The sequence below is a fragment of the Candidozyma pseudohaemuli genome, assembly GCF_003013735.1.
Source record: "Candidozyma pseudohaemuli strain B12108 chromosome Unknown scaffold00002, whole genome shotgun sequence".
Lineage (NCBI taxonomy): Eukaryota > Fungi > Ascomycota > Pichiomycetes > Serinales > Metschnikowiaceae > Candidozyma > Candidozyma pseudohaemuli.
This window is the reverse complement of record NW_020194436.1, coordinates 717-26,883: the sequence shown is the minus strand read 5'-3', so window position 1 is coordinate 26,883 and position 26,167 is coordinate 717. Positions and strand designations below refer to the sequence as shown.

The window sequence follows — 26,167 nt, the reverse complement described above, 5'->3', positions numbered from 1 at the left end:
GAACATCCTGGTGGCTGTAGAGTGTACTTTTAGAAGAGCATTAGCGGTGTGGATGACCTACTCCCTCTATCATCCAATCACGACCTCTTTGATGATATCGATTCCGGATAGACCTTGCTTATTGCTGGGGACCTCTCAACCACCATCTCGGTGGCACTTACCCACCACTCACCCGCCAAAGTCGACCGGCATCTCACGGATCTTGATCTTGTAGTACCGCTGCAAGTCCTTGAACTCGTCACGGTCCTCCTTGGTCAACAAATTGATGGCCTTTCCCTTCCTGCCAAAACGACCAGAACGGCCAATACGATGCACGTAGTTCTCCTTATCCAAAGGCAAGTCGTAGTTGATAACCAAGGAAACCTGCTGCACATCGATGCCTCGGGCCCACACGTCCGTCGATATAAGCACCCTGGAGTTTCCAGACCGGAAATCGTTCATGATCAGGTCTCTCTCGTCCTGCTTCATGTCGCCATGCATGGCCACCACCGCAAAATTGGCCTTCCGAAGCTGCTCCGCTAACCACGTCACCTTCGCCTTGGTGTTGCAGAAAATGACCGCCTGCGTGATCGTCAAGTTGTCGTAGAGATCACAGAGCGTATCAAACTTCCACTCTTCCTTCTCACACTGGATGTAATACTGCTTGATTCCCTCCAAGGTGACGTCTTCACGTTTGACAAGAATACGCACAGGGTCGGTGGTGAACTTGGAGGTCATCTCCAAAACCTCTCTGGTGAGTGTAGCACTGACCACCACCACCTGCACCGTCAGCGGAAGCTGTCTGTAGATTTCGTAGATCTGCTCCTTGAACCCCTTGGTCATGAGCTCATCGGCCTCGTCTAGAATAAGCATCTTCACGCTTCTTGTCTGGAGATGTCTCCGTTTGATCACATCTAGCACTCGTCCAGGAGTTCCACTGACAATATGCTGACCTTGACCGAGCTTCTTCGTATCTTCGCCCACCTGCTTGCCACCAGTGCAGGCATGTGTGTGGATGTTCATGTAGTTGCCCAAGTTCATGATAACGCTGTTGATCTGGGTAGCCAACTCTCTGGTAGGAGAAAGCACAAGGGCCTGGGTTTGGCGCAATTTCGGTTCTAGCGCTTGAAGCATACCAATGGAGAATGTTGCCGTTTTTCCCGTACCGGACTGGGCCTGGGCTATGGTGTCTTTTCCAGAGATGATTTGCATGATGGCTCTGCTCTGAATAGCTGAAGGAGCCTCAAAGCCATAGGAGTAGATTCCCTTGAGAAGATCGGGCTTGAGAGCCATTCCCTCGAACGTGCTATGCACCTTGATGTTTTTCGACGATTTCACCGAGAATTCAAGCTCATCGTCCGCTGCCCTGTCAAAGTCCATGGTAGTATCAGTAGATCTACTCATCGCGATCATCGCGCACCTACTACTACTACTCATGAACTCCGTGGTTGTGCTAATAGGCGGAGGCCATGCGGCTGGAAAAAGAACAACCGCTAATTGGATAAAAGACGATTTGGCCAAGATGGTTGCCGCTCCGTTGGAGATCGAGGTTGTGGATATGGACGACTATTGCACTAAGAAATGCCTTTCTGTGGGTCAGGAACACGGCAAGAACTCTGCCATTACCGTGGACTCCAGCCGAGCCGTGGCATTGCTCAAACCGTCACGGTACGACTTTGCCAAGTTGCAGAAACACATTGAGGACTCCATCGCCTCGCTGTCGAAAACAAAGGTTATCATTGTTCATGGGCTCTATGCTCTTTATGAGAAGGCCATTCGGGAGCTTTCTCAAATCAAGGTTTTCATAAGTGGAGACGCCGACACAAGGCTTATTCGCTGGATCCGCCGTGACGTGCTTGGAGAAACGAAAACTGCCGAACTAGAGAATATCATCAACGCTTACCTCCATGGAGCCAAGCAGGAGATGAACGACTATATCTTCCCTACTAAGGAGCAGGCAGATGTGATCATGCCACGTGGCGCTGAACCAAACGCAATTGCCTTGATTGTGGATGGTCTTCTTCCTTACTTGGGTCCCAACGAGAAGATGTCTGAACCCACAAGCTCCAACGTGTTGCGGCCATCAGGCCACTCGTTCAAAAACGAGAAGTTCGATGCCCAGAAACGTAAGTACTACGATGTGGCGTGAGCGCTTTTCTATATTAATGCTAATGACTGTTCCGAACATCTAGATGAACGTTTTGTGTAGCTGCACCCACTTGTCCACTGGGTCCTTCTCCACCAGATACTCCGTCATGCCGGCAATCTGTTCCCCGTCAACGGCGTCCTTGAGCTTCTTGTCGTTGTTGTACCACTTGCGAATCAAGTAGACCATCTCTGACTTCTTGAGGTATTGCGTGAACCCGCTGTACACATCGTACGCATTGTGCTCGATAAGCGACTTGATCACAACGTACAACTTCTCGTAAGAGATCTGTGACTTCAAGAACATCTCAACCACTGCACCCTCTGGCGGAGTCTGTGCCACAGAGTCCTCTTCAATGGCGTTTTGGATGTATTTGCACACCATCTTGATCAACCGGTCAACGGGGAAAACAAGATCATTGGGTGCCAAACTGACACCAACAGGAACAATCTTGTCACTGATCATCTTGTAAAGAGGGGCATCGTTCGACTTGTCGGTCATGTACTCGTGGAAGATTTTTTCAAAGAAGAATTCCCATCTCTTGAAAATCTCGTCTGGGTTTTTGTAATCAGAAACCTTGAAAATGGCGAAGCAGATTTCATAGTAACCCAATGGGTCAGCGTATTCATTGAAAAGATCGCTTGCGCTTTGGATCTTGTTGTTCAAGGCATCCGAGGCGATCTTTTTGTTCTCGCCGTTGATACGCTTGTCGTTTTGAATCAAATTGAGGAGATTCAACTGCACGTTTGCCACGTCAAAGAGCTCGTGCACCAAGTTGGAAAGATGAATCATCTCTTGTCTCAAATTAGGTGGGCAGGTGCAATTGCAGAAACCGTTGGCTCTGGAAAGGTATTCAATTCTCTCATTGAGTGGGATGATGAAATCGGAAATCGCCAAAGAGTACAAGATCCGAGCAGCAGCAAAATAGTTCTCTCTTCTGGCATGGTAAAGCCAAAGAAGTTGCGTCAAACCAAGGTCCTTCTGAGACACCTCCTCCAAGAATGGAAGGATATAAGGGGTCTCGATACTCAAGAGTCTCTGACTGTTGCCCTGGTTGATGAACCATTGATAGAACTCGTTGTGGAACTTCTGATCGGTTGATGCAAAACAAGTTTCGTAGGTTGCATCTCTCACATCCATAAACTCTCTCAACAAGAGTTGGTTGTTTGACTCTTCTATTTTCAATGCATTGACGTCAAGACGAGTCAAGATCTTGAAAACAAGATCATAAAGCTGCATCCTCTTCTTGTTGTTGATCTCGAGCTGGTTTTTGAAGTTGTCAACCTTGTTGTCACCATTCGTGATTAATGCTGATGACTGAGTGTTGGTCACAGAGTAGCACTTCTTAGCGAGCTTCAAAACGAACTGGACAGCACCGGTGTAGAACTCCAATGTGAGCATGATGTTAAGTGCATTCTCGATGTTCTCAAGTGTAAGTGAGTCTACCGCTTGCTCGAACAAGCTGATGGCATTGTTCAAGCACTTGACCTTCAACTCGCTGTCCCTGTTTCCGATATTCTTAGCCTTTGTCAAGTTCTCGATAGCCTTGAAAATGTAAACGTCGTCACTGGAGCAGAATGAACCGCATCTGCCTTGTAAGGACGATGCAATTGAGTCAATTGAGCCACCTTTGAGGATGTTTTTGTTGATAATGGATGACAAAAGGTCCTTGATAAGGCCCTTCACCTCTTGTGTTGGGAGCAACAAGTCTTTGAAAGTCAAGGTCAAGAAGTTGACTTGGTTAGTGAGCGACAAAAATTGGAAGATATCATTGAAGTTCTTCTGGTCACTTTGGGTCTCCTCGATGAGTACCATAAGGAACGACAAGGCCTCCTTCATCGAGTTCAAACTTCTCACGATCGATGTAAATGCAATATGCTCAGCTCTCATGCACACCTCATTTTCCATCTTTGTAGGGTCTGAGCTATAGCTTGGAGCATTGAGACCTGGAATGTCGTTCAGGTTCTCGTTGAAGAACTCCAACAACACGAACACGGAGCCGATGTAAAATTCAACTTGGCTCTTGGACATGGTGAGACCCTGGACGATCAAGTTTCCTTCCTTCAAGGACAGCACCTCAACAGAGCTATCATTGAGCATCTTGATGTGTGGGAGTGGGGTGAAGACCTTCTTGTTCCAAAAGTCTCTGAAGAGTCTCGAGATTAAGAGGCAAGTGCCGTAGAAACGATCACTGAGAACAACTTGCTCGACCATACGCTTCGAATCGGAGGGTTGGAGTGGAAGATGTGATGGACCGCCAGAGACAGTCGATGCGTTTTCAGAAAGTCTGGCATTGCTACCAGCATGCGAGAACAACATGGATGCCGTCCTGTGGAACAAATCCTTCCCATTGAGGTAACCTGGTGAGCAAGACAAGTAAAGCAATGTTGAGCATGTCTCTTCGTAACCATTCTCCTCAATGAAGTTTTCGAGTACCTCATCCTTGAGGGAACTGATGATTTGGTCAGATGTTCTGTACTGATACATGAGAATACCATAGTTGGTGAGCACCGCAAACTGGAGAGGTTTCTTGGTGTATTGAGACGCAAGAACATTGGCATAGCCATTAGGAGTCTCCGTCGCGTTCATGGATGGGGTCAATTGCACGATGTCATGGATATAAATAGGGGAGCCATCTTTCGACTCAACCTGCGATGCAACCTTGAGAAACTCGGCATCTTCCACTAGCTTGTTATTACGCTTAAGGTAGCCATAGTTTGTTGAACTAACGAACAACTTGTCTGACCCTTTAGTTCTCTTCACAGCCAAGTAAACACCAGGGCTTATGATTTTTGAGAACTTCGTGTTCTTCAAAAGCTCGGAATTCTGCTGGTTGGTAACCATGGTTGCCACATACAGCTTGATTCTTGTGAACTGGTCCAACTCTGGATTCATCTTTGTAACCTCATCAGATGGTGGGAATTTCACGGAAACCAAGCTGAGTTTGAGGTTCGTGGCAAATCTGGATGTAGTCGACATGAACGAGGCATAATGACCGGCGGAACCAATACGTAAAAGGATACGGAAACCGTAATTCGTGGTAGCAATGAGGGACACGCTGTTGGATTCCTTTGTGGAAACGGGCTGAATGCTGACAATTCTGAATTTCAGGAATGACTTGATGTTGGCATGGTTTGAGTACAAGCTGGAAACCGCTCTGAAGAACTCAGCAGGTGTGAACTGGCTGTGTTGAGAAAATTCCTTCTGATCAGGGGTCAATTTGTAGACTCTAATAATCGACTTGTTGGAAAGTGTGTACAATACGTTTCTCTGGCCGTCGACGGATAACTCCAGAATGGATTCGGGAATGGAGCTAGCTTTATTGCCGTCCTGAGTACCCGTTTTGTTATGCAGCTCATGCTCGGAGTGGAAAAGGTCGAAGCCTCTCATCTTGCCGATAGGAAGGACAGAGGATAAGCCGCTCTTCGTGAGACATACCTTGTCACATCTGTTTTTTATGAAGGAAGCGTTCGAATGGTATTCCAACTTCCACACATTGACGCCATCACTCTCGCCTGAGAAGTAGATCTCATGTGTTAGTTCGTTGAATGCAAACTTGTTGATCATGAGTCCTTGAACGTTGACAGAGAGGTTAGGGTTGAACACCTCCAAGTTATTGAGCAGCTCGTCGTATTTCACGACGTAGATGTGGATATCCATGGTGGTAGCGATTAGAAGCAAGTAGTTGACCTCTTTCACGAACACGCCTGGCTTTGGCTTGACAAGTTTCACAGTCAAGATGGAGTGGCGGATTTGGTCGATCGTGAGAAATTGGGATGACTTGTTGAAGGACGATTGTGGTAACTTGTAGTTCCAGAACACCAACTTGTTGTCGACAGCGATCCAAGACCTGCTGATTTCAGGCATGAGGCCCATATTCATCAGACACTCTGTCAAATTCGTCTCTTCGAAGAACTTGTCGGGAAGATCCAATTGAGACACCTTCTCGAAACGTGAAAAGTGGCCCAAGCCGTTTTCCTTGTCGAAGAAGTAATTGTCCAAGTTGTTGTTGCCCTTGTTTAAATATGCGTCTCCGTATGTGTCACCCGGCGTCATCGAGTCTATTCTGATCAAGTCAGTGATGAACTTTGAACCGAGCTTTAAAGGCGGTAGATTCTCGAAGTTGGGTACGCTGATTTTGTAGCTCACCTCACCAGCGGAGTCAAGAGCCTGTGGAAGCAAGAATCTCTGTGACATGACAGATCTAGAGTCGCCATTGGCATTGGATCCTGATTGATTTTGTTGAAACTGGAGCGTTCCAATAGCATCCTGAGCTGGTTTGATCGTTGGGGTAATATACCTAGAATTTGTGCCAGGCCCAGTGGGGGCGCCATTGGCGGCCGGCCCATTTTGTGGGTGCTGTTTACCCGGGAGCACGGAGGCCAAAAGACTCATTGTGGTCAAGGATGGTGTATTTTTCTTGCCGACGATGAGAGATGTTTATTTGGATCTCTTAAAAAAAATCAGAGCCAATGGTGCTGTGTGCAGGTCGGTATGAAGAAAGGTAGCTTCCGAAGCGTTGGCACCGACTAAAATGGGGAATAATGAGGGTGATTCGTATATTTTGTGTAAGAGGAAGGTTGGTTTTTCTGTATTGTTGCAATTGACGACAGTGGTGCTGGTTTTGGTGATTTGCAATGGTTGCGAAAAGTAGCAGTCCAGTAGAGTGGAAGTAGTTTGGAATGGTCTCTTGAAATTAGATGATCTTTGTAATTCATTTTGTTCAACGTATTTGAAATTAAGTGAATGTAGAAGACTTTCTGCTTTTAAAAACCAATGGGACATTTAGAACCGTAGGTGTTGAACGTGTTGTGTCGTCTCACTAATAGGAGAGCTCAAGAGGTACACTCATCCATTTATCCATGTACCTCCTATCGTGTAGTGCTAAGAGAGTTCTAATTCACTCAAAGGGAAGCTTTTTCGATAATATAATATCATTGTTCAATCCATGTGCTAGCATCTTCTCAACATATCCCAATTGGCTGCGAAAAGGGCTTAAAGGCATGAACTGATTCCTAACCCTTGAGCAATTGAGCTCAATCCCCTGCCTTGATTTGTTAATTTACCATCTTACTCGTAAACCATAAATAAAGCATCGCATTCACAAATAAGTCGGATTGACTCTCCACGTTTGCACCCACCCTCCATAAAGGTGCGGTGCACTATTTGTGGCTGGCTGATACCGCACTTTTGTCTACCCCAGATATCACCACTTCTTTTCATGAAACTCACAACCTTCGTTGCTACACTTGCGGCGGCAAACGCCATAAGCTTCAATTTCTATGACAACCTCTTCCACTCGTCCGTTCCGGACCGTGTTTTGAAGGTCGCCGAGGACTCCTACATTGCTGCCTCGGAAGCTGATAAGCTCAGGCTTAGAAGGGAGGGCAAACGGTTTATTGATGTTACCGAGAGTTTGCCCGTTAAGGATGCGGTCAGCCAGGGCATGGTTGCCCAAAGTGGCGGAAACGGCCTTCTTACTTGGTTTTCTAAGAACATCGAGACCCTCAAGAAGCCTATCCCAAAGTACAATTACCCTACAAAGGCAACCCACCAGGATATCGTCGAGCCGCTTTTGAGCAAGATCGACATTGAGGGCGTCAAGGCTCATTTGGCAAAGTTCTCGTCTTTCTACACTCGCTACTACAAGTCCGAGACCGGCTTGGAGAGTGCCAATTGGCTTCATGAGACCATCCAGGAGATCGTCAAGGTTCTTCCTGAAGATGCTGTGTACATTCGTAAGTTCAAGCACAATGGCTGGGACCAATACTCCATTGCTGTTTCTATCAAGGGTAAGGTCGAGGACAAGGTTGTTGTAGGAGCACACCAGGACTCTATCAACTTGCTTTTCCCCAACTTGTTGAGAGCCCCCGGTGCCGACGACGATGGACTGGGAACTGTGACCACCCTCGAGGCTCTCCGTTTGGTTTCCGGTGCGATTGCAAATGGCGATTTCAAGCCCTACAACACTTTGGAGTTCCACTACTACTCTGCAGAAGAGGGTGGTTTGCTTGGCTCCATCGACGTCTTCTCCAACTACTTCGCTGAAAACGCCACTGTTGTTGGTATGCTCCAGCAGGACATGACCGGTTATACCGCCGGTACCACCGATGCTGGTGTTGAACCACACTTTGGCTTGATTTCCGACTACACGTCCGTGGACCTCAACGAGTTTATCAAGGTGATTGTGGAGAGCTACTGTGCCATTCCGTTCCATGAGACTGAGTGTGGCTACGCTTGTTCAGACCACGCTTCTGCGTTGGAGAACGGGTACCCAGCCAGTTTCTTGATTGAGAGCGAGTTCAAGTACACTGCCAAGCAGATTCACCTGACCTTGGATACCATGGATCGCTTGGACTTTGACCACATCAAGGAGCACGTCAAGTTGACTGTGGGATACGCCGTGGAGTTGGCTCTGGCCAAGAAGTTGTGAGGGGAAGGTATAGGTAAGTATAATTGACAGGGAGGAGAGACGTTGTAGATTGGGTTAGACTGGGAGATATCGGATGTGTGAAGAAATTTTAATCTAAGGGCTTGATTGCCTTGCAGTCAGATAACCTAGATTATTCAAGAATGGCTGCAAATGGGTCCTCCACAGGCATTTGTTCATTTCACTTAACGATCAGAAATGATGATCTAGAAACTCAATTGCCTGATTCATCGAATAACTCAAAATGAAGGACTGTCGTTCCAGTATTATTATTCAATGTAAATGTATCAGAGGAGTGAAAACCACCTTGTGACGATCACTGCAAGAGGACGTCATACTGGCAATTAAACTTCAAGGTTTGATTCCTCTCGTTGAGTTGAAATCAATATCTTACATAATACATGAACATTTCCTTTTCAGGAGCATCATTGTTGGTTCCACCACTTCTACCCCTCGGTCTCGCTTATCAATCAGCCGTGCAGACCGAGCCGCAAGGCAAACCACAATCGATCTCATCAACTTCCTATTTCTTACATTCAATTGGTCAGAAATCTCCTATACAACTGCCAATCAACCAAAGCAATTCAATTGCCACTATCAATCACTTACAAACACACTCACGCAATCAGGGTATCATATTTCTATTTACTCGGAGCCCTCCTCCTCGAGCTTCTTGGGGAAACGCACAACGTCGAAACTCGTCTGTCTCAACGAAGTGACGATCTTGCCCTCGCCGTTCTCGTCAACAATTTGCCTCTGGCTCACGGAAGCCTCCACATACACCTGGGCGCCACCTCTCAAGTGGTTGTTGAAGAAAGCAACCTGCTTCTCGTCAAAAACAGAAAGGTTGTACCAGTCGGCCACAGTGTTGCCGTTCTCGGCAGCCTGGGGGTTGTATCTGTTGACAGCCAAGGAGTAGGTAAGGAAGGGCACGCCATCCTTGGTTTCTCTTGGGGTGATGGAGCCAATGTTTCCGAGCAATTGCATCTTGGCAAAAGCGGACCTGGTGGCCGAGGTGGAGAAAGAACGAGCTATCGAAGCTGCTTGGGATCTCAACATAATGGTAGTAGTTTAGTGTTGTAACTTGAAGCTTGATGTTTTAACCCAAGCGCGCTGGCCACACACGCCCAAAAGAGACAATTCGCGGTACGTGCACCAGCATTGTGGCGACATGCAATGAGACAGATTAGCGATAAGAGGGAATTCAGGATATGGAAGAGACTTGCGGAATGACCTGTTGCAATGTAGATTTGTAATTATTCCCGGAAAGCGCGGGGAGAGGATCGCGTTTGCCCCTTATGGTCGGGGTCGGAGTGAACGCACAATAGCAGGTGGAAGGGCCAGTCGGGGCCAGTCAGGCCAGCCTGAGCAGACCCACTGGAAAGCCATGGAAGTTGGAGGCAGGTGAGGAGCGTCACTCACGTCTAGTAGTCTTCTCTGGGGGTCCCGCCAGCGGGCTATATATCGTTCCACAGCAGGCCGCCGCCACACATCACCATCGAGCTCAGCGTCGCTGTGTCGGAGTATTCCACGTCACGGAACCCCACTGTGGGTTGCGTGCGCGCCAATGTATTGACAATGTAGTCGTTCACCAACGTGCCCAGCGTGCTGAGGAGATTCTGCCACTGTAGCACCTGGAGCAACCGCGTGATGAGGTCCTTGTCAACAGGGGCGCCCTTCTTGGAAAGCAGCTTGCGCAAGATGGCGCTGGCCCGCTTGAAACGGGCGTACTCGGCCTTGGACATCTTCTCAAAGTAGTGGTCGCCGTAAAACGCAGGCACACGCCGGAGAATCGACGTGTCTAGAAGCTGGCTGACCAAGTCCAGGTCCAAGTCCCACGAGGCGATGTTGTCGGACACGGCGGCGTCCGTGGCGTTTTGCCACTGGTCTATACGGGAGGAGAGGGACGGCTGTACCTCATCGATAAGATCGTCGTTGTCTGTTTCTTCACTGCACTCGCTGCCACTTTCAGACACCGCCTCGCCAGAGCCTTCTGTGGTTAGTGGGTTTGTCGTGGAGAACAGAATCACGTCGTTGTCTAGTCTATCTGGATTGAATACGACCCACAGGGACTGTGACTCCGAAAGCACCGCTGACTCTGTTTCCTCTGGTGCCGTGTGGCGCACAGACACCCTTCGCCTTGTTTCGTAAGCTGGGTTGAAGGCCATGATATGTGAATTTGTGAGTTTTTTGCTTGTTGGTAGTTGGGGTCTGCGAGAGGAAGTGTGGGTATTTATAAGAAGCGGTGGGTTCCCGTGATCCCTTATCGCTGTGTCCTGCACACAGGCGCGGGTCTCTCAGAATGTGTGGTGGCAGGGCTTTTTTTTTGCTCGTCTGGTGACAAGACCGAATTCGCTCCGAACCTGAATCCCGGTGTTGCGGAGGTCTACAAAAGTGAGTTTTTGAAAGGGAAGCTGCAAATTACAGGGGTCTGGCGGGTCGTGCAAAAACAAAAAACAGCAATTTTGCAATCCCACAAAAAACCTTATTTCGCCTCCAGCAAGTCCCGGTCCAACGGCCGCACCTCTCTTATCGGTCAGGCAGGTGTCAGTGGAACGCAGTCACCTTACCACAGGACCTGTGGGATGGAGGTTTGGTTTTTGAATTGATTTTTTGTTTTTTTCTTTGTGCCATTTTTACTATTTCTTGCCTTTTTGCTACTATCTCCTCAATCAAGACCCTGAAACTTCTTATCTCAGGGTGGTTGCTGGTTGTGGCTGTTCAGCAACTGAGATGGCTGCAAAGCTGGAACAGTAGGATGCGTCACGATCGAGCCAGACCGACAAGACAGATCAATGTGTCACGCTGTGCATCTAAAAACGTGCAAAGTGTCATACAGATTTTCGGCTTTTCAGCCACACCGTCGAGGCCGTGGCTGGGCTGGTCCGTGTCAAGGTGCTATATTAGTGTGGCAGGATAGTAGGCATTAGTGCCGTGTGGTACTCAGTGGCACTTCGTGGTACCGTGGCGGGCCCTCCCATTACCCAAATTACAAATTACCGTCTTCTTGCCGATAGTCTAATTTCTATACTAAAATGAATCCCCAAAAGAATCCCCAAAGCTAAAAGCCATATCGAAACACCAGGGCCTCACTTGTCGATGGCTGCGAAAAGAAGCCCTCCACAATGACACTCACAAAGAGCCATCTGACTCACCCCCTCAACAAAAAATCTGGCATGACAGAACAATGATTTCGAATATGAAGGCGATTTCGAATATGAAGGCTTCTAGCCTCCCTGGCCTCCCACATCCATACCTCCAGATCAAAACCTTGCAGCCATCAAAGTCCCCATCCAAATTTTTCCTTCGTGTGTTTTTTGGGTTTTTTGTTCAGGGTGACCTTCGCAGGATCTTTGCAACCGGCGGGGTCAAAGCTAAACCCAAACAACACCACGTCATCGCCCCGCTCTACCGGTTCCCCTCTGTTACTTGTGCTCCTTCACAGTGTGTATCTGAGCCCGGTGTTTGGATCTGGCAGCATTACCCGGCAACACAAATTTTCCTCACTGCGAAATTCACATCTTCTCTTTTTCTTCAACTATTAGACCTGTTTCACATTTGGGACTTTGCTTCCTTCGTAAACCTGTCCAATACTACCTAGACTCTTCTCTTCGGCTGCTGTGGCACATTCTCCAAAGAGGCCTTTGGATCGTGAACCACGGCGCCGTCTTGCGCTTATGATGATAAATCCATGACTGACACTGATGAAGATATAAATCAATCGAAATTAGTCTTTCACCCCTATCTGAAACGCAAGGCTCTTTTGCGTGTTTGTTTAAATTGCAAAAAAAAAAAAGATGACACGGACAGGAATCGAACCTGCAACCCTTTGATTTGGAATCAAAAGCTCTGCCATTGAGCCACCGCATCGTTCTTGATTGTTGAAAATACCGCTTTGATATATCACCGCTTTTCAGGGGATTTCAAGAGATTGCATATTTTACACTACCAAACCATTCTATCTCATTCTATCATCACACTCACCGAATTTCACGGCCTGGGAAGGTCTGTGCGTGGAGATATGGCCGGTTTTGTCTCCCTGGCCTGCACACACCCACCTTCCACGAATTGCGATAATCAACTTGTCAAGACTTGTCTATCCAGCTTCTTTGCAAACCACCAATTCTTCGTCATGAGAGCTTCAATACTAGGCTCGGTGTTGCTTTCCGCTGCTGTGGCACCCGTTCTTGCTAGAGACTCGGCTTCAGCTGCCGTTTACGAGCTCTCCAATTCTGCCAACGCTGGTGCAATCAATGCTCCTTCGTCAGCAGGCCGTTTATACTTGGCTGACAAGCTCGGTCTTTCCGACTTTTTCTACGTCGAGGATAACGAGGTTGAGGCTTTAAACAAGTTGCACGAAAACGATGTGGCCGAATCCTCCTCGAAACCTAAGCTCTTGGTGGAATTGAAGGGTGTCGACCACCCAGCCGAGTTCTTCCAGAGCCAGGAATTGCCTCCCCACTTTAACGTGAAAGACCACGTTAAGAACCTCGTGGGAGGCTCGCTCCACAAATTTGCATCCATCCTCTCCACCGCTGAGGACAATATCGCCGCCCACTTGACCAAGGAGATCAAGGCCGTGGGACCCAAAGACGTGGTGAGCAAGCTCAAGGAGCCTTTCCGCCATCACGACGACGCTCTTGTCTCTGCTTGGAAGCACTTCACTGGCAAGGGCGACCGTCACAAGCGTGACCAGCAGCGCATTGACCTTGGTCTCCAGGACAGTGGCTTGAAGCTCGTCAATGACAAGCACTTCATCAACGACCTCGCTTCATTGATCCAATTGAAGACCGTCGAGGCTGGCGAGAAGGCTGTGGTTTTCGCCCAGTCTGTGTCGCTTCTTTCCATTGGCCGCAAGATCGGCTACGACTCCAAGACATACCAATTGTCCAAGAAGGCGCTTGGTGACGTGCTTATCGAGTTGCAGAACAAGTTCGATGTTATTGTCGTGGCCGTTGGTCTCGACGAGGTGCTCCACGAAACCCAGCAGGCTGATTTGGAGAAACGTGGTGCTGAGTTGGAGTCCTTGTTCTCCACTTTCGAAAAGAGAGAGTCTGGAGCCGCTTGCTTCAGTGACGAGGCTGCCTGTAACAGCGGCACCTCTAACTGCTCCTCTCACGGCGCTTGTAAAGAGATCAAGAAGAAGTGCTGGCAATGTGCCTGCAAGGCATCCTACGACAAGGAGAAGAGCAAGACCACCAACTGGAGCGGCTTTGACTGCGGCAAGAAGGACATTTCTGCCACGGCACACCTCTTGTTGTGGACCTCGGTGGCATTGATCTTGTCTGTCGCTGCAGGTGTCAAGCTTCTCTTTTCCATGGGTGACGACGCTTTGCCTGGTGTATTGGAGGCCGCCACCCAAGCCAAGAAAACCGGTCAGTAAGCCCCGAGACCTTTGTAAAATACGATAAACCAAGCTTTCTAGATCGATAGGACCCAGTGCTTCTGGGGTGTTTGTACACGTGATCTCCACCTCTATACTATTTAGGAAGTGGTCAGATACGCCTTAACCCCAACCACCGTATCATCAAATGATCCACACAAGAAGGCCGGTTTTTGCCGTCTGCCTCCTTATTCTCGTTTCTTGCGCCATATACTTTGTGGCCTCGGGAGATACCACCTCTCTCGGGACTTCCGGACCTGTGAGTGCCAGAACTCCAGTGGTTGAAAAACATGTCCCCCAAGATGATATCAAGCTTTCAGAGAAGGAAAGTAAGAAAATTGAAGCAGATTCAGGAGAATCCAGCTCAGGCCAAAGTGTAGGCGAGTTCACGGATCAGCCATTCATGCCCAAGATGGCTAATGAAACATTGAAAGCAGCACTTGGCAATTCAGCATGGCACCTTTTGCACACCGTTTTGGCCAGATACCCCGAAAAGCCTGATGAGCAGCAGAAGGCTACTTTGAAGCAATACATCCATCTTTTCGCTCAGGTGTACCCATGTGGAGATTGTGCTAGGCATTTCCAAGGACTCTTGAAGAGACACCCACCCCAGGTAAGCAGCAGGAAGACTGCAGCGGTATGGGGATGTCATATTCACAACAAGGTGAACGAAAGATTGGAAAAGCCAATCTATGACTGTCTGAACATTTTGGAAGATTACGATTGTGGATGTGGATCTGACGAGAAGGAACTGGATGCCACTTTGGGAGGTGACAGCGTGGACCATCTTCGGCAAATCCAGGTCGACGAAAAGGAAGAGAAGCAGAGGGGCGGATGAGCCCATAATGAATGCGGGAATAGCAAAGTAATGCAGTGTATTATCCTAGAAAGCTCCTCGAGGGAGCATGTCAGTAGGCCATATTAGACGATTGTGCAGCACAGACCCCCAGCGGAAGAACCCAGCTTCATTTGCTGATGGGTTTTGAACTTGTTACGCTGGGAAAACTCCAGCCAAAGGTAAGGAACGAGTGGATCGCTCGTTTCCTCGGTGTTCTCTATGATAAGCGCAGCGGCCTTGGAGGCTGGAATGCGGTCTTTCTTGAGCTGCTGCTTTAGACGCTCATTCAACTGCTCGATACGACGTAGCCTCAAGAGACCGATACGGTCGTTGAATTCGGGATCCATGTAGTTTGGGTGGAAACTGTTGGTCTTTTATAACCGCCTGCGCACAACGATATTTTTTAAAACCTGAAACACCATTATGCATTGATGGCAGTGGATCGAACAGGAAAAGAGCCGCACCTAAGCCGGGGTGCCATTGGCAGGTCGATGAATATTTAGCTTTGTTGGGGTGGGTCTCGGTGTAGGATCTTGTTTCAATGTATCGATGGTTGTATGAGTTGACCATATTCAGGGCGAAATGAAGCCCCAAAGCGATTCCAAGACCTTATTCTTACCCGTAGCCAGATTCTATAGTTTCACCGCGTTCAGGCAAGGAAAAAGAGACCAATGATGCAGAATGCAATGACAAAGCCCATGATGAGTGTATCCCTCTTTCTCCTCGTATTGATCTTCGAAATCAACACATTGATGCCTGGAATATTCTGCAAAGTCCCCAGAACCCTGTTGGCGGCATTCTGCAACTGCACACGCTGGCTGAAAAGCTCGTCTCTTGTTTCATACGCCTGTTGAAGAAGCCTATCAGCAAAGGAGTTGGCGTTATCCACCCTGGCTCTTTCGTCCAAGATGTAGTTGTTCTCGCTGTCTGGTCCCAGCAGTATCTCCCGCTGTTTGTGGGCCGAAAGGTCTGATCTGATGGTGAAAAGCAAGTTGTTTCTATTCCTCTCCTCGGTGATCCTGCCTTGGATCTTGTTGAACAGGCCCTTGTGGTCCGCCAACACCTCCTTGTGTCTCTGTAGCTGTTGGAGTTTCGACGTAGACATGTTGACATCGGCCTCCAGAAGACGATTGAGTCTTCCCACTACTTCTTCTCTCTTCTCAAGAACCTCAAGAATCGAATTGGTCACGGTGGTCTCCTCCTCGGAAGGATCCACAGAGACGCCTCCTGATTGGATCTTGGAAAGACGGCTTAGAAGCTGTTCTGTCTGCTTCTCGAGGTTCTGTGCAAATGTTCTAGTCTGTGTAAAGGTGGCAGAAGACATGTTGGTGACAGTTGATAGTGTGTTGATTTCGCGCCTCACCACGTATTACCAGGAGGTGGATGGACTCTTGAGGTGTGGTTTTGGCAAAAAGCTGGAAAGGTGATTTGATTCAATTTGGGGGTCTTTTAGCTCAAGTTTTAAATGGGTTTTGGTGGAATTATGGAGGAATTTGTTGTGTAGAAGGTGTCTTTGTTAGGGTCCGTGCATCGGTGAAGGGCTGTGTTTCAGGAAGGGGCCATTTTTTAAACGAACACATGGATGCAGTCGATATAAAAGCTTTGGAGATTCCTTAATACTAGTTTTAATTACAAGTTTTTAAATCCTTAGGCTTTAATAGTTACAGTTTGGATTGATCTGATTGGGTGCAAAAGAGCACCCTTGAGTACGTCATGGACGCAGTTTTCCAAACTTAACCATCAGCTACTTCTTCTGAAAGCTGAAGAAAATTGAGTACTCTCGGAGCAAGAGATTTGATTTAGATACCGTTTCATTGGCGTATCCGGTTTCTACTTGGGCTATTAGGTATGCCCTCTAAGTTCTGATTTTCTTTCAACCATCTCCCAACTTCACTACAATTGCAGAGTTTTCCAATTACATCATTAGCTATTTAAGCCATCAGTTCTTCAGTGGATTTTACATTATGGAGCCTAGGCGTCAGTGGGACCTACAGAGAGAGGTCGAAGTGCCTATATCTCTGGATCTACATTCAATTCATTCAGCTTCCGATATCCACAAATATTCATATTCTTTGACTATGTTGAACCAGATCGATCAATTTAAAATCTTCACTAATCAATGCCATTTCGCTATTACTATTGTAGAATTGCCGTTCAATCTCCCTAGTATCCATTCGCAGCAAGTCTGGATAAGCCAGCAAGTTGCCCGATTCGGTATTTGAATGACATCGCCGATATCTACGATAAATCAATAATCATCAGCTACGACAAACAAAGAAAAAGAACTTATAATTTAATCTCACCTCAGAAAGCCTTTCACACCTCGTGCTTTCTTTTCACAAGTTGCATCCATTTTGGCATCACCAGCGACATTTCGCAGCCATTTGCAATCAAGTCCAACAACCATCTTTATCCTAATTCACCATCTAATTCCACTCCAACGCTTGAAAAGGCCAATTAATCCCTAATTATATCACCTACCACACAAATTCCACCCTTGTGACCGTCCACTGCAAGGGTCCTCCACACAGCAAGCTTATCTTCAACACCTCCCATTGGACATCACCTCATCTCAAGTCATGTCTGTGGAAGACCTTACACAAGTTGTCCCGGACCCGCTAGACGAGATCTATCCAGAAGACGAGCCGCAATTTGTGCCTGAGCCACCCAAGAAAACCTGGATCCACACGGCTTCGTCGATTCTACTAAACATCCAGAAGTACCTGGCTTATGGCTTCTTGGGGTTCTACGGATTACACACAGCATCCACGGTGATCATTCCTGGAATTGGAATCAGCCAGTCGGCGTGCCAGGATGTCTTTGAAATGTGCAGAAACATATATATGGCTCCGTTGATGGAACCCACCATGGTGTATGCTACAGGAATAGTTCATATCGGTGCAGGGCTAGCACTCCGGATTCTACGCTTGTGGGCCAAGAAGAGGCCAAAGAAGAAGGAGACGGATATCATTATAAAGGAGGAGAATAGAGACGACATTGGTCTCGGTGGAATTGGCACCATATTCGGTTTAGGCTTCAAGAAGCTGTGGATATCTTCAACCTTCCCCAGTTTCACCCCATTGACCTTTTCTGGATACGTTCTCACCGCTGCAGTAGCCTTTCACATTGCAAAAATGAAACTTGGTCCTGTTTCCGTTGATGGAGACTCCTCCTTGGTTACACTCTCGTATGTGACCCATTATCTCAACCAGCTGCCGTGGGGAAAGGTCGGAAACTTTGTGAACTACGGCATGCTTGCACTTCTACTGTGGGTTTCCTTTTACCACACAGTGAGTGGGTTGTTCAAATATAGAAGACAATTCAGTTTGAGAGCAAAGAAAATCGCATATGGAGTGATTGCTTTCCTCACCGGCCTCAGTGTGATTTCAATGACAAGACTCCGACACTGGGATCTTGAAATCGGTTTCTTAGGCAAACAATTCGCCAAATACCTCTTTGTGGTGTGATAGATAAACGTTAGAGGATAAGCGTGTATGCAGCTAAAAGTCAGCCCACAATTCTGGGGTACATAGTACATAAGCTCGATAGAATTACACTTTGCATAATTATTCGAATTTTTTTTGTTTTTATATATTTCGGCGTACAATAAATAAGACTATGACAAGCAGCGTGCTTGAAACACCGAGTGTTTCAGCCAACTGAGGGTGCCGCCAATGTCAACACTGACATCCACTCTTCGGTCAGCTCCAGCTCCCTAACAAGGGAGAAATCATCAAACATCAAAAAATCAACCGGTTTGCCTTTGGCTTTGCTGTCATATTCCAGCTAGCTGCGCGTTTCGGTCGGGGCCCTCCGGCCAATGTCACACCCAACGGTGAATGCAAAAAGTGCCTAAGCAAAATTAAGCAGTGGCGGGGCCCAAGGTTGGCTCCTTCACGGCGCTGGTTCTCTTGGACTTGTAGTCCTTGACAGCGGACTTGATGGCGTCTTCGGCCAACATAGAGCAGTGCAACTTGACTGGAGGCAAAGACAACTCCTTGGCAATAGCAGTGTTCTTGATAAGCATGGCTTCCTCGATGGTCTTACCCTTGACGAGCTCGGTCACGTAAGAGGAAGATGCAATAGCAGAACCACAGCCGAAAGTCTTAAACTTGACGTCCTGAATAACTCCAGTGTCCTCGTCAACCTTGATTTGCAATCTCATCACATCACCACAGGCTGGGGCACCAACAAGACCGGTACCGACGTCAACGTCGTTCTTATTCAAAACACCAACGTTTCTTGGGTTGGCATAATGATCGAGCACCTTTTCGTGGTACATTCTCTTGGTTGCCACTGGAACCATAGAAGGCATTCTCAAAGCATGAGCAGCCGAGAGTGCTGGTCTGGCGACTCTGGCGCTGTTAAGCATTGGTCTTGCAATTTGTCTAAACATGATTTTAATGAAGAAAGACGGTGTAGGAAAAATACTTATAGTGCGGAGAGACTGATTTTTATGATAAGCGATGACTGGCAGGAGAGGATTGGATACAGGGCAGGTCATGTGGCCGCCGATGTCGGTTCCGGAACGAAAGGCCGGGGCGCGCGACATTTACTAAGCAAGAGCTGGCGGTTCTGATTGGCGGATAGCGCGACATTGTCGTCCTGACGGGCCGTCGGAGACGTATGACCGAGGAGCCGAAGATGAAAGAATTCTTCGAGGATGGCGAAATGATGTTTAAAGTAAGGGTTTATCGAGTAATTGGTATTGTTTTCGGGTGTAACGACATTATGTATGTCGGTGGTCCGTCTTGACGGGTCCGTGCGACAATGTCGCGCCTACTGCCTTAAACAAGGATCGGATTCACCCCGACTCGTGTAAAAAAGCAACCTAGTACTATTGTGAAGTCGAGAATCGCGAATCTAGATAAATCTTCTACCTTCTCCTATCCTGTATGCAGTGCTCTTTGTATGAACAATTAGAATGACCCAGCCAGCGACATGTTTCGCAGCCATTATGGAAAAAGGGCTATGAGTGGCTACACATGTGACAAAAAACAGTTCGGCCGTTGACGAAGCTATTATGTCTTACTTGGCCAATGCACTAAAAAGAATGTCTCAAAACGTCAAACAAAAAATGTCGCTCGTCGGAGTCAGCATACCGAGTTTCTGACAGCTCCAGCGACATATTCTGAGACTGGCTTGATGAACTCTAAATGGGTGCAACCCACATTATTTTTTATCGATTCCATCTTTTGCGTCCTCGAGGTCAGATCAGAGTCAAAATTGGCCCACCATACTCCGACCACGGCTATATCAAGGGAGGTGAGACATGAGGTCTGAAAAGTATGGAGTTGCGATTGAACGGACGGAGGAAAGCCAATTGCCGAAATCTCCGAGGCCCTTAAACCTCGAAGCTTTTAAATCTCGAAGCTCTCAGATCAGCTCTAAATCTCTTCAGAGAATAATTTACAATAATTCAAGACGCAGTCAACAGAAAGGTGATTTGATTGCCTCACCATGTCTATGAGGTGCTCCATGAGGTGAGGCAAGAATTAACGTGAGATCTGGAACACTCCACAAAGCCAGTGCAGCGAACATTACAAATCAATTCCACCTCCTGCTTCCATATTCCCTTATGTTCTCTTCCAAGCTTAGTATCACGAGATCTGCACCATCTTCACATGCTCACTGGTCGTCTAAACAGGCTAGCGACTAAAGAGGGCTTTGCTTATCGGGCATTGAACGCCAATCATTGGTGTCTATAGGCCGGTCAACAAGGCGATCGGCAAACAAGTTTGGAATCGAAACTAAGAAAACTGACATCCCTAAGAAAACTGAGTTCGTGGGGGGTTTAGTTAGGGGTCCTATGGAAGAGCTTCATCCTGTTGGGTACCTCTTTTGCCCGAATCTGGAAAAAAGCCGTTTGGGCTTCCAGAAGGAAGAAACGAGTTAATAAACGCACGATAAGCCGCTTGATATGCAAAGCTCTTTATATTTTCACGGATTCTGTGGAGGGGATGCTAGTGTATGTGGCATTCTACAAGGTAGATTTCGCAGCCATTTCCAACAATGGTGCAGCAAATGAAGAGCTCTTTTTGAGGCGAACTAAAACTAAAAAGTTAAAGAGAGCAGCCAGTTAGAGGATACTTTTACGGTCGTCTGACTGGTAAAAGCCAGCTAAATCTTATTTGGTACCGTTTTTGCCAACGTGCTCTTAACCAATAGCCAGCGTTGCTAATATCGCACAAAGCCAAATCACGCCAGATTCCATGGACAATGAGCAGCCAGGTAGTAGGGTCACTCCTACAATTCAATTAAAAGTGCTTTCATTTAAATCAACCAAAAACAAAATATCAATAGTTTTCGTAAAAAGTAGCCCACCTGCCTCCCCTCTTGTAGAATGTATTAGCGAAATTGCCCATTATGCCTGATGCTGATGCAATACAGGTCCAGCCCAACCTACAATACCGATCCACCCCACAGACCAACAAAACAAAAACCGTCTTTTCAGCCAACTAGCGTTTTTTCGTCCCTACACCAAAAACTACTTCAGCAAAATCAGCCACATCCTGCCCCTCAGATCTCTTCATATCGCTATTGGGCACTATCGCACTGCACGGAGAGCAACAGATCTAAAGTAAAGCACCACAGCTTCTCCATGTCTATTCCGCCGTCGGACATCGAGACGGGTGTTTCTAACGGCGATGTCGACTGGCTTTTCAGAGGCAAGTCGAAAAAACTCACGAAAAAGCTCCACCTGGACAAACCAGACGATGAAGGTGAGAAGAAGCCAGACAAGGAAAAGGACAAGGATAAGGACAAACCGAAGGAGGAGGCGCCTGTGGTGAAGCCGGAGGAGCCCAAGGAGGAAAACAAAGAGTTACCTAAACCTCCTGCCAAACCCAGCCCCAAGGCGTCGTCTGCATCTTCTGTTCTGCTTACTTCTTCCGTGGAACCTCCTAAACGGCGCTCCAGCATCAGTTTCATGAATTTGGGGAGCTCCTCCAATGGCAATTCGCTGGACACAGAGCTGAGCTCTTCACAGCCGCCGCTGCGGTCCAATTCGGGCCGTGGACGGTCCTTCTTCAGCTCGATTTCGCTGAAGTTCAAGCTGAACGGCTCCAATTCCGGCGGTCTGCCCAGCATGAGCCCCCACACTTCCCACAAGCTCAATCCCAACATGATCGGCTCGGGATCCCAGCCGCCGCCGGCCAATCAGGACTTGGCGTCGCTCGTCAACAGACCTCCACCTGAAGCTGGCATTCTGATTCCTCAGGGCAGAGGCAGACGGTCTTCGTTTTCGTCGAGCCCTAAGCTGTCTTTGGATTCCGAAAGAGGAGGCTTCTTCAAGCGCAGAACGTCCAACGTGGACCAGGTTCCGCCTCCACCTCAGAGAGTTGTGCTCAACAAGAACCCGAACAAAGAGAAGGTAATGAGAGAGTTTGCAGAGCGTCGTTTACGAAGAGTCGCCTTTGCATTGGAGAAGCTTTCCGATGATCCTCAGCAGCAGATTCCCTCCAGACGACCCAAAAGAGGAAATGTGCTTATCCCTGAGGACTTGACTGCTCCCCTTCCTCGGCTTTCTCAAGGCATCTCCGTCAGCGACGGCAAGGGCAACAAGACGAACGTCACGGAAACAAAGTACTCTGAAAAAGAGCTTCAGATGGCCGTGGACGCTCAGAAAAAGGCCCTTGCGGAAGCTGAAAAGCACGCCATGGACGCCCACCTTTCTGCCAAACGCCTTGCTAATCAGATTTCTCTGTTCAAGACTTCAAGCAAGTCGCCTGCCATGGCGGACGACGACGAAGTTGACGTCCAGGCCGGCAAGATCGAAATCGACAAGCCTTTGCATATTCACGAGAACCACTTTGACGAGGGCAACAGCTCCACAGAAATACCAATCGAGGACCTCCTGCTTGAGGATATTTACAGCAGATGCTGCCATCTTCGTGAAATCTTACCCATCCCAGCTACGCTCAAACAGTTGAAGAACAAAACGAGCCCGCTCCAGACCCTCAAGCTCCTCAACCCGAAACCCACGTTGATTGACGTTCTTTCATTTAGCGACTTCCTTGCTATCACCCCCATCAACACCGTCATATTCGACAACGTCACCATGACAACCGAGATGCTCAAGCACTTGTTAGGCTCTTTGGTTCACAGCAAAACGTTGGAGAAACTCTCACTTCGAAACGTCGCCATCGACGAGACAGGCTGGCTCTATCTCTGTGAGTTCTTGGGCAGGAACCGTACCGTCAAGAAGCTTGACATCTCCCAACAACGAGTGAAAACCGTTACAAAGCAAACCTCATTCCGTTCCGCGATGAATTGGAACCTCTTCATCAAGACCTTGATTCACAGAGGCGGCATTGAAGAGCTCGTCATGGGTGGCTGCAAGCTCTCAGACGACACTTTTGAGAAGCTTCTTGAGGAAGCCCTCACCATCGCCACTTGCAGACTTGGTGTTGCAGCGACAGAAATCAATGTCTGCAAATGTAAGTTGATCGCTGACTGGATCAGCAGACCCAACTCCAAGTGTGTGGGTATCGACATTGCCTACAACGACTTGAGCCAGGGCCAACTCCGTCCATTCATTGATGCTTTCAACACCAAGCCCACTCGCCTTATTTTCTTCTCACTCAACTCCACCCACATTCAAAACATGGAAGAAGTGGGCGAGCTCTTGAGGGGTTTGTCGAAAGTCCAGACTCTTCGTTTCTTGGACTTGAGCTCTTTACCACAGCTTTTCCCTGGCGTCATCTCCAAGCTTAGCAAAACATTGCCATACTTTCCTTCATTAAGGCGTGTTCACTTCGACTTGAACGAGCTCACTTCACAGTCCATCGATGCCATTGCAGATATCTTGCCGAAGGTGAAGAACCTAGTGCACGTATCGCTTCTTGGAAACCGTAACTTGGACCGTGGTTGCATTGGTTCATTATACTCGGCCGTGAAGAACTCAAACATCTTCAATCTTGATTTGGATTATGACCTCGTCCCAGATGAGCTTTCACAGAGGTTGGCTCTTTACTTGATGAAGAACTTGGACCGTCAAGTCAGACCAGACATCTCCAGCCGTGGTGATGCTGCCCAGGATGACGTTATGTTCGACGGTTCACTTCTCATGGAGACCGCGGAGAAGATGTTGATTGAAAGCGATAAGAATTCCGGAGAGGCTGACTTGAAGCTCCAGAAGATCATTACTAATGCATTGATCGAGAGAACCAACTCGATCAGAAAGGATATCCACAAAATCATTGATAGTCTTTTCCAGAAACGTGCAATGGGAACACTCAATTTCGAGGACAAGGAATCGTTGTTGCGTTTCTGTCTCCTTGATGCCTCGCTCGAGAAGGTGGTTCATCTTTTCGAGCAAAAGGCAAAGAAGTTCACCAACACTCCATTGAGTCCATCGCCTTCCACGCACGATGACAAACAACTTTCGCTTGACCTGGCCATTGCACAGGGTCCTACGGAGCCAATGAAATACGTTGACCATCAGCAGCTTCACGAGGGCTCCAAGGCACTCATTGACGCCGGTCCAATTTTGATGGCCAAATCAAGACCACCTCCAGTGACTTGCCAGCCCAGCGAGCAAACCTTTGAACCTCATCAGGTTGTTGTCGAAGCTGGCTCTGACGGTCTGACGGTTCCCATTGATAATACCACAGGCCGTCCTGTTTTGTTCAGATCCATGTCACAGACGTCTGTGCATGCCAAAGAGCAGGAGAAAGAGGAAGGTGAGTTCCACAGATGGGGTTATTTCATGGAGCACAGAGACAAGGCCGAGCCTTCCGATAAGGAGAAACAGGAGAAGTTGGTCATTGGCACGGTTCCTTCTGGGTCTGAGCTTCGAGAGGCCATTATTGACGCCAAGGGGGTGGATTCTGTCACGGACTTGATTTCGAAAATCAACAGTCAGAGAATCAGTTTGGACGGCATTTACAACCCAGGACAGTCTGCTCCGGCTACTGAACAGCGGCCCACAACCACTGAGCCTGTGTTCCAGGATGCACACGAGACTCCGGTCCAGGATGATGATGCACACTCCATTGACTCCAACGAAGATCAGAACGTTCATCCCGTGGTGGACGAAGCATACGATAAGCTCTTGAACGAAGCGCAGCGGGTCCGCTCCAACAAGGAAGCCGCCTAGGCTACAGAATAGGAATACACTAGCATGCAAAATCACTACATGAAAAACTAGAAAGATTAGACGATTGACTATACAAAAGAAGACGCTTACTCCTGCTGGGCCTTGAAGTTGGCGATCTTCTCGTTGATCTTGGCCTGTCTCTGCTCTCTGGTCAACTTGACGTCCTTGTACTTCTTGGACTCAGCAGCGTACTCAGCCTTGGTGTGCTTCTTCTCAGTAGGCTTGAAAGATGGGTCCTCTCTGATCTTCTCGTGGGCGTTCATGTAGATCTCCTCAACATCCTCAGGGTCAATCTCCTCGTCAATGTAGGACTTGAAGACCTGTCTGTACTTCTCCTCATCGTCGTCCATCAACTCCTCCATGTACTCAGCAATGTGACCACCCATGATGTACTTTCTGAGGAGCTCAGCGTCCAACTCCTCGGACTCAATGTCCCAACCTGGGAATCTGTTAGGAGAGTGAGGAACGTACAAACCACCGTCAGAGGCACCCTTCAAGACACCAAAGACTCTAGCACCGGTGGTGGTTCTCTGCAAACCAATGTCCAAGAAAACCTTGAAAGGACGAGGACCGTCCTCAACGGCCTCGGTGAGCTCGTACTCACCCTCGACCTCCTCGACACCCTGGTATGTCTCGTCCAAACCGAGCTTCTGCAAAGCTCTTCTGGCAACCAACAAACCGACAGCGTAAGCAGCGGACCAGTTGGTCAAACCGTGCTTGATACCGTATCTTGGCAACTCGTGGGCGTAGGCGGCGGTCAAGACAATGTCACCGACGATCTGGGAAGAGACAATCTGGGCAATGATGTCCTTGTTGGTGAATCTCACCACCAATCTGTACTTGGGGGAGTTGTACTTGGCCTTGTGCTGAGCGACCAATCTCTTACGCTGGTAGTAGTCGGTCTTACCCTCTCTTCTTCTACGGAAGGGGGTCTGGAAACGAGACGAGTAGGCGGAAGTCTTGACGGATTTGTCGAAAGCCATTTTTGATGTGGTGATGTAGGAGAGAAATTTTTCAGTCAAAGGTTTTTTCGCACCTTTAGGGCGATGTGGCCTGTGCACGACCTTTGGTTGAGACTTGTGCGGGTCTGCGATGTGCGCGGGTCCGCGTACATCTGGGTATGTCGGGACTGGATTAGTGGATTTGGAGGGGTGGGGGACGTTGAATGAGTGAGTTGCTTTTAGTGTTGTAATTTGGTATTCTCTTGGAAGTAGGCTTTGGTTGGTTTTGATAGTTGTGCTCGGTTTGTGCTAGAGGTGATGTAAGAAGAAAGGAAGGACAAGTAGGGTAAT

The 26,167-nt window shown here is 48.1% G+C and overlaps 13 protein-coding genes and 1 non-coding gene across 14 annotated transcripts; 6 read left to right on the top strand and 8 right to left on the bottom strand.

Annotated features, from left to right (window-relative positions):
* Positions 1 to 168: 168 nt before the first annotated feature.
* On the bottom strand, positions 169 to 1,359 carry FAL1 (ATP-dependent RNA helicase; the record flags this gene model as incomplete). Its single annotated transcript, XM_024856781.1, has 1 exon — positions 169 to 1,359. The coding sequence occupies one exon, from the start codon at positions 1,357 to 1,359 to the stop codon at positions 169 to 171; it is 1,191 nt and encodes a 396-aa protein (XP_024714661.1).
* A 55-nt stretch (positions 1,360 to 1,414) lies between these two features.
* On the top strand, positions 1,415 to 2,128 carry C7M61_001368 (putative uridine kinase; the record flags this gene model as incomplete). The annotated part of the gene is made up of 1 exon (XM_024856780.1): positions 1,415 to 2,128. The coding sequence occupies one exon, from the start codon at positions 1,415 to 1,417 to the stop codon at positions 2,126 to 2,128; it is 714 nt and encodes a 237-aa protein (XP_024714660.1).
* A 39-nt stretch (positions 2,129 to 2,167) lies between these two features.
* On the bottom strand, positions 2,168 to 6,520 carry C7M61_001367 (uncharacterized protein; the record flags this gene model as incomplete). Its single annotated transcript, XM_024856779.1, has 1 exon — positions 2,168 to 6,520. One exon carries the CDS (start codon positions 6,518 to 6,520, stop codon positions 2,168 to 2,170), a length of 4,353 nt encoding a protein of 1,450 aa, XP_024714659.1.
* An 826-nt stretch (positions 6,521 to 7,346) lies between these two features.
* C7M61_001366 (putative aminopeptidase) lies at positions 7,347 to 8,558 on the top strand (the record flags this gene model as incomplete). Its single annotated transcript, XM_024856778.1, has 1 exon — positions 7,347 to 8,558. One exon carries the CDS (start codon positions 7,347 to 7,349, stop codon positions 8,556 to 8,558), a length of 1,212 nt encoding a protein of 403 aa, XP_024714658.1.
* Positions 8,559 to 9,200: 642 nt separating this feature from the next.
* On the bottom strand, positions 9,201 to 9,614 carry RIM1 (Rim1p; the record flags this gene model as incomplete). Its single annotated transcript, XM_024856777.1, has 1 exon — positions 9,201 to 9,614. One exon carries the CDS (start codon positions 9,612 to 9,614, stop codon positions 9,201 to 9,203), a length of 414 nt encoding a protein of 137 aa, XP_024714657.1.
* Positions 9,615 to 10,012: 398 nt separating this feature from the next.
* On the bottom strand, positions 10,013 to 10,723 carry C7M61_001364 (uncharacterized protein; the record flags this gene model as incomplete). The annotated part of the gene is made up of 1 exon (XM_024856776.1): positions 10,013 to 10,723. One exon carries the CDS (start codon positions 10,721 to 10,723, stop codon positions 10,013 to 10,015), a length of 711 nt encoding a protein of 236 aa, XP_024714656.1.
* A 1,630-nt stretch (positions 10,724 to 12,353) lies between these two features.
* C7M61_001363 lies at positions 12,354 to 12,425 on the bottom strand. Its single transcript has one exon. It is a non-coding gene; the product is annotated as a tRNA-Trp (tRNA).
* Positions 12,426 to 12,687: 262 nt separating this feature from the next.
* On the top strand, positions 12,688 to 13,938 carry C7M61_001362 (uncharacterized protein; the record flags this gene model as incomplete). The annotated part of the gene is made up of 1 exon (XM_024856775.1): positions 12,688 to 13,938. The coding sequence occupies one exon, from the start codon at positions 12,688 to 12,690 to the stop codon at positions 13,936 to 13,938; it is 1,251 nt and encodes a 416-aa protein (XP_024714655.1).
* A 148-nt stretch (positions 13,939 to 14,086) lies between these two features.
* Positions 14,087 to 14,776, top strand: C7M61_001361 (flavin-linked sulfhydryl oxidase; the record flags this gene model as incomplete). Its single annotated transcript, XM_024856774.1, has 1 exon — positions 14,087 to 14,776. The coding sequence occupies one exon, from the start codon at positions 14,087 to 14,089 to the stop codon at positions 14,774 to 14,776; it is 690 nt and encodes a 229-aa protein (XP_024714654.1).
* A 649-nt stretch (positions 14,777 to 15,425) lies between these two features.
* On the bottom strand, positions 15,426 to 16,100 carry C7M61_001360 (uncharacterized protein; the record flags this gene model as incomplete). The annotated part of the gene is made up of 1 exon (XM_024856773.1): positions 15,426 to 16,100. The coding sequence occupies one exon, from the start codon at positions 16,098 to 16,100 to the stop codon at positions 15,426 to 15,428; it is 675 nt and encodes a 224-aa protein (XP_024714653.1).
* Positions 16,101 to 17,355: 1,255 nt separating this feature from the next.
* C7M61_001359 (uncharacterized protein) lies at positions 17,356 to 18,243 on the top strand (the record flags this gene model as incomplete). The annotated part of the gene is made up of 1 exon (XM_024856772.1): positions 17,356 to 18,243. The coding sequence occupies one exon, from the start codon at positions 17,356 to 17,358 to the stop codon at positions 18,241 to 18,243; it is 888 nt and encodes a 295-aa protein (XP_024714652.1).
* Positions 18,244 to 18,638: 395 nt separating this feature from the next.
* Positions 18,639 to 19,172, bottom strand: ISU1 (iron-binding protein; the record flags this gene model as incomplete). Its single annotated transcript, XM_024856771.1, has 1 exon — positions 18,639 to 19,172. One exon carries the CDS (start codon positions 19,170 to 19,172, stop codon positions 18,639 to 18,641), a length of 534 nt encoding a protein of 177 aa, XP_024714651.1.
* Positions 19,173 to 21,377: 2,205 nt separating this feature from the next.
* On the top strand, positions 21,378 to 24,875 carry LPI9 (protein phosphatase regulator; the record flags this gene model as incomplete). The annotated part of the gene is made up of 1 exon (XM_024856770.1): positions 21,378 to 24,875. The coding sequence occupies one exon, from the start codon at positions 21,378 to 21,380 to the stop codon at positions 24,873 to 24,875; it is 3,498 nt and encodes a 1,165-aa protein (XP_024714650.1).
* An 86-nt stretch (positions 24,876 to 24,961) lies between these two features.
* Positions 24,962 to 25,858, bottom strand: RPL5 (60S ribosomal protein uL18; the record flags this gene model as incomplete). The annotated part of the gene is made up of 1 exon (XM_024856769.1): positions 24,962 to 25,858. One exon carries the CDS (start codon positions 25,856 to 25,858, stop codon positions 24,962 to 24,964), a length of 897 nt encoding a protein of 298 aa, XP_024714649.1.
* Positions 25,859 to 26,167: the final 309 nt, after the last annotated feature.